This window comes from Ixodes scapularis, unplaced genomic scaffold (assembly GCF_016920785.2).
Source record: "Ixodes scapularis isolate PalLabHiFi unplaced genomic scaffold, ASM1692078v2 PGA_scaffold1__304_contigs__length_218370807, whole genome shotgun sequence".
NCBI lineage: Eukaryota > Metazoa > Arthropoda > Arachnida > Ixodida > Ixodidae > Ixodes > Ixodes scapularis.
In genome coordinates, this window is record NW_024609846.1 from 64,908,071 (window position 1) to 64,914,070 (window position 6,000).

A 6,000-nucleotide genomic window follows, 5' to 3' on the forward strand; every position below is an offset into this window, starting at 1 on the left:
AGGTAATAAGTAATATTCTCCGGTATCAAAGAGGAACCCTCAGTCATTATCGAAGAAAAGCTTGTTTAGCAATACATCTGCCCCAAAAGCGCCAGTGGCTGCTCCAAACCAATATTCTGCCTGCTACAGAAACTGCTCCAAAAGGTCAAATGCCACTTTTATCACTGCAGTCCTAACAAGCTGGAATGAAGTACCATGTAGGGTGTTTAATTTTAATTATAACTGATTTATTAAAAAGGAAAGCAGTGAAAGGTAGAATAATGCAGTTTGTGCAGGTGAGTTACATGGCCAGGAAGACATGCTATAGGGTGTTAATTGACACGATAAGTCAAATATTTAATTAAAATTTGTTGGTTAACTTTTTATTTAGTGAAAATGAGCATATGGTTCCAATTAGAAGCTTAATCAGCATCGTCTAAAACCGCTAAATTAATCAATGTTAGAAAGACTTAAAGCATTTGGTAAGCGTAAGGGTGCACTGAAGTTTTTGCTCATGCAAAATGGGCAACGCTGCCGGTTCAAAAATGCGGATGAATAGATTATAATCTGTGTTTTCAGACCACCAAATTTGCGAGAGCTTTTTATGAAAAGTTCTGGTGGTTTTCATACTTTTACTTGCACACAGGGTTTCATAAACAAAAAAAACTTTAGGTCTGCAGCAAATTAAAATTTTTTGTAGGTTTGTCATTCAATTACGGAGCGGAGGTAATTTCGATCATGGCATATGCCCTTTTGGCCAAAACAGGCTCCATCCTTGTGTCTTGACATCATTTGATTTTTAATTTTGTTCTTTTTTTGTTTTGTGACATTTGCAGGCATGTTGATCGTTCTTATACCCACATATGTGTATGTATGTTTTGACTAATTTCTGCTGCACTTCACCCTTGAGGTGGCTGAAAAGAGCTCTCTATTTGCGCCTCCCAGCATGCGCGTTTTGGCTTTCACTCGTCAGCTTCATGCTTTATCTGCCATGCAACCAAGAATTTGGTTCAGGAAGGGCAAACTGGCTCGACGCCCCCACTGCTTTGCATTTTTGGATGCGTGATGATGTTTGCTTGGTTGGAGGTGTGGATGCTGCCTCAGCGTTCGCCTTTACTCTCTCCCCTAAAAGCACCGTCTTGTCTTGTGGCCTCTTCAATATACTCACAGCTGAAACCTCTGTGTCTTTTGGTGGTGGTTTGTAATCTAGCACTTCTTTTTATCGCACTGCATAGGAGCATTGCACTGCACAACTATTTACATTTTTGATGGTTAGGTATATTAGAGGCTGACATTCACTTAACTCACAATGAAGTTGGGGGATTGGAAACCTAAATTTAATTGGACAGTCTGCAGTAGTACTGGTAATCAATATTACGGGTTTTGGGCTGTCTGAAAGCCTGCCCTCGCAGACGTGCATGCCACCGTTTTGTCACTTCCACATCATTGTTAGTGGACGGAAAGGGCATCTTTCAGCCCCATCAATCAATTTAAGATTATTATAGAGCTGCCGTCCTGTGGCTGAAGTCAGATTGGGAACCTATTTGAATTAGACAGTCTGCAGTTGCACTGGTAATCAGTATTATGGGTTTTTGGCTGTCTGAGAGCCTGCCATCACAGACGTGCATGCCACAGTCTCGTCACGTGCGCATCATTTTTGGTGGACAAAGAACGTCTTTCAGCCCTGTCAATCCCTTTAACATTATTATAGAGCTGCCCTCACGTGGCTAAAGTCAGATTGGAAACCTAATTGAATTAGACAGTCTGCAGTAGTACTGGTAATCAGTATTATGGGTTTTTGGCTCTCTGAAAGCCTGCCCTCATAGACATGCATGCCACCATCCTCTCATGTGCACATCATTTTTGGTGGACGGAAATTACGTCTTTTAGCCTCATCAATCACTTTAAGATTATTTTAGATCTGCCCTCACATGGATAAGGTCAGGTGGCTTTCATTTAAGCCATTTCCAGAGGCAGGCTAAAATTTTCCCAAAATCTCGCGACGTTAAAGAGCGTCTGGAAGCGACCCTGAAAAATACCATTTCCATCAGCGTAAAATAATGTGCATGCAAAAGAATGCTGACATTGGTGTCTGCTGCACAAACAGCCTTTTACTGTGCAGTGCTCTGTCCTTTCCCTTTCTTGCCTTGTCTTGTTCTTTGGGTGTCTGCCATCTGAGGTGTCTCGTCCTGCCCCCGCCCCCCTTCAGGCAATATGGAAGCACCCTGCAATGATGTCCTCGGCGAGCAATCCTTACCCAGCGCGGACGAGCAGGGTTTCAAGGACACGGTGCCCCTGATTGCAGACGACTGATGCTTCCTCCGTCTCGGAGCCAGGCGTTTCATTTGAAGTGTACAAACGGGGTCTCGTGGTAATCACTTCCTCGGTGTAAGAAGTAGCAGGGAACAGGCCGCAGATTTTGTCGAGGAAGGTAGCATTTCTCGACTACGTATACACCAAAAAAAGACGCTTTGACATCTCGAAGGAAATGTTTTCTGCCCTCCTTTTGCAACTTCACGTTTTGACTGGCAATACCTGCTTTTAGTATTCCCTATGCAGAGCGTGAGTTTGTCTGCTTCTTGCACAGGGGTTGCGATGATGTCAGAACGCCGAGCTCTCATTGGCTGATTAAAAAAAATAGTGGGTAGACCTCAAGGCATCTAGCATTAAGGTCGGACCTACTATCCTTTCAATCGAAGCCTATCGGAGCTCGGCGTCATTTTGACGTCACCGCAGACCCCTGCGCAAGAAGCAGACGACTTGCTCTCAGAATAGATATGAAGGTAGGTATCATCAGAACGAATGAGATGTGAATGGCAGAGCGTGTGACCGTAGATACATGCTGCGATACTTGGAGGCTGGTGAAACTGTGGAGTGGTGATGGGGGCTGTGAGGGTGAGTACGCCTACTCCACTGGGCACACCCTTGCAGCCTTCGTCTCTACTCTGTAGTTTTATCTGCTCCTAGAGGCCTCCAGGTAGCAAAGCGTGTATTGAAGGCCACCCACTCCACCATTTGCATTTTATTTCTACCTGACCCAGTACAGCTGCTCATTTTGCAATTGCATCGAAAGGTTACAGCAGCGTCAAAGCATGATGCTGCGAAAGGCGGTTGTAAAAAGTTTAGCCAGAGTTACCGATAACGTTTGGCATGCTTTGAGCTTAAGATTGTAAATCGTTGTGAGTGAGTTTGGAATGAGTGAAAGTAGGATTTGTGACCGGCGCTTGGCAGTCGTGCTTGTGGGGTTGCACGTATGAGAGTTGGAGAGTTGCCGAAAAGGGAACAGGCACTACAGCGACCAACCAATCAATCTGATAGTTCCATCAGGGGATGACAGTATGACATGAGTGGAGGCTTTGTATTTTATTTTCCTTCGAGGCTGTATAGTGTTACGGTGGGGTCTGCAATGAGCAAATGGTACAATTCTCAATGGATGTAAGTTAAACGTATGAATACTGGCCTGTGTCATGCAGGCACCCTGTTAGCAGTATGACCTGCCTGTTCTATTTGTAGGGTTTACTGTGCAGCCAAGAAACAGAACAGCACTTGCATGCAATGATGTGTTTGCACGGATTTTTACCAAAGTTCACTGTTCTCTGTGCATCCAGATAAAGAAATAATCTGAGCTACAGGCGGAAAGGGAAGCACTGTTTGGCATTGGGCTAAGGTTTAGTCATCTTTCCAGTTTCTGTGACTCTTTTGGGTGCTGTTGAACTTGTGTGGGGAAGGGACTTTAGTGTTGGTGGGTTTACTCTCAGATTTACGGGAAGGTACAAGCCTTTTGCTGACCTTCAATCTGATTAATGTGGCACGTTGCACGAGATTCTGTCGTATCTTCTTTTTCTGGAGGTCTTTCAAATGTATGGGGCCAAGACTTTTCCTCCCTGCTTCAGAGGGCATACATGCCATCTGAGATGTATGCCTAGAGTGCATGCCTTACTACACTTTTAAGATATATTTCTGACCTCCTGTGAGTTATTCTTTTTTTATGTCTTGAGCGTAACAGCAGCTCATCACATTTCATCTTCTCAAACACTATACTTAAAAAAAACACGGGGACAGGGAAGAAGATGCCAGAAAGCTCAGCATATGTCATGTTTTACTGTGCCTTTTGCCTTTGTTTAATAATTTCCATAAGATGTATGAAGCCGCTGATTTGCAGAGTTCATTCTGTGCTTAAATTTTACGAGTACTTGGAAAGGTGCCTGTTCAGAGCTTTTTGCTTTCAGAATCTTCGACGTAAATTTCTTTTGTGCCTTCGAAAATATGTGCATATTATGCTACAACTTGTTCCTCAGTTTTTCATATTCTGTTCTTGTGTTTTTGATAGGACTTGTACCCAGTTTTGAGGTATGCTCTCTGGAAATTTATTCTTACTATGTGATGTTTACTTTGACGGTTTGTGCTAAATATTTTTGATTTGTTGAGTCATAATTAGTTTCTTTGTTGAGTCTTAGCTTCTTATCTTTTTTTTTGAATTAACAACTTTTTGATCTGAAATTTTTATGTTGATTCAAAGTGTATAGTAGCACTGGGAGAAATTTTGGAGGATGACACTTAGAATTGTCCGTTGACACATGTAGCTGCATTGTGGAGCAGTTTGAGGTTTTGTATTTATTATTTGCTAAGCTCATTTTGAGCATCTACTAGTTTGGTGCACTTTTGCACATATGTAATAATATATTAATAAAGAAATTTGTTACCTGGTGATATTTTGTTGTTGCTCTTGTGTTGTGCGAGCTGGCGAATAGCAACAAAAAAAAAAATTGATAGTGTCTTAACCTTTGATTGAGGTGAAAGTTCTTTTTTAAAGTTTAAGTGGGAGAAATTAAAATGTGCATAACATTTTTTAATACTGTGTGATGTCTAATGGTTTAATTAAATAAGTGAAAGCCGTTTACAACTCCCTGTAACGCCGAATTAGAGCGCAGCTCTTGAGGAGGAGGAGGAGGGAAGGGTACTAAGGGGGGGGGTCACGTGACCCCCCCCTTCCCCGAGGTCACTGAAGGTACCCGAGGTCCTCGGGGGGGGGGGGGGGGGGGGGGGGGGAGTGGGGGGGAAGGGGGGTTGCGATTACGCCGACGGCGACGACGCTCGAGCCGGAAACGGGCGCCTAAGAGCTGCGCTCTAAAAAGTAAAATAAGATCTGTGTTGTAAACCGTTTTTTTTTTTCTTATCAACTTGAAGGTTGAAAATTATTTGCTATTCTTTATATTACAGTCTTTGTTGTCTACGAAAGATTTGCGATCACAGCTGATTGGAAGCTGTTTTTTTTTTTTTATCCAAGTACAATATAGTGCCAAACCACTGCCTCTGAGAAGGTGACGACTGACGTGTAAGGTCACTTACGTGTGCTTGGAATCGCCACCTAACGTCGGGCAGTATCTAGGCTTCGCAAATCGTTTTCAGATTTGTGCTGCGTCAGAACCAAAGTTTAACATAATTTGTGCAGCAAAAAAAAAAAAAATTTTTTTATTGCTGTCTGGAACATTGCAACGTGGCTTGTTTTCTCTAGCGTGTCGGATGTTTAACTCCCTGCCCTAAATGTTTACATCTCGACTTACCCTATAATATCTCACATAATGCTTAACGGCACTGCCAAATATTCATGTAAAAAAAAAAAAAAATGGGTGGAGGCTTGTCAGGGGTTTCGGCCTTTGGGAGACCGCAGTCTGACTTCCGCTACCCGTTGCGGAAGGAAAGTGCAATTTGAACGGATGACGCGGCTGCCAGAACGGCAGGAGCTGATGCGGATTCTTTGTCAGTTCGGCGCAGCGCTCAGGAGCTACTAGGCCACGGGCGGGAGAGAAAAAAAATACCCTTTTGTGGGAATTTGAGTGACAAGCTAATCCCCGAGCAGGTAAAAAATAACGTTTGGGGTCCCTGACGGGGAACAACACAGCCTAACAAAAGCGACTGCCCCATAAGCTTTCGTGTGTCCCTTGGTCTGCAAACCCCCCCCCCCCCCCCCCCCCCCCCCCCCCCCCCCTGTCTCCCTTGAGGACCTCGGGAAGACCTCGG

The 6,000-nt window shown here is 43.8% G+C and overlaps 1 protein-coding gene across 1 annotated transcript in view; it reads left to right on the forward strand.

Annotated features, from left to right (window-relative positions):
- Nucleotides 1–4,689, forward strand: part of LOC8031582 (protein spinster homolog 1) — a 36,760-nt gene extending 32,071 nt beyond the window's left edge. Inside the window, exon 11 of the mRNA XM_029981227.4 lies at nt 2,189–4,689. Coding sequence (XP_029837087.2) covers nt 2,189–2,292 — 104 coding nt within the window. The 3' untranslated portion in view covers nt 2,293–4,689. The remainder of the gene's footprint in view (nt 1–2,188) is intronic.
- The last annotated feature ends 1,311 nt before the right edge of the window (nt 4,690–6,000 follow it).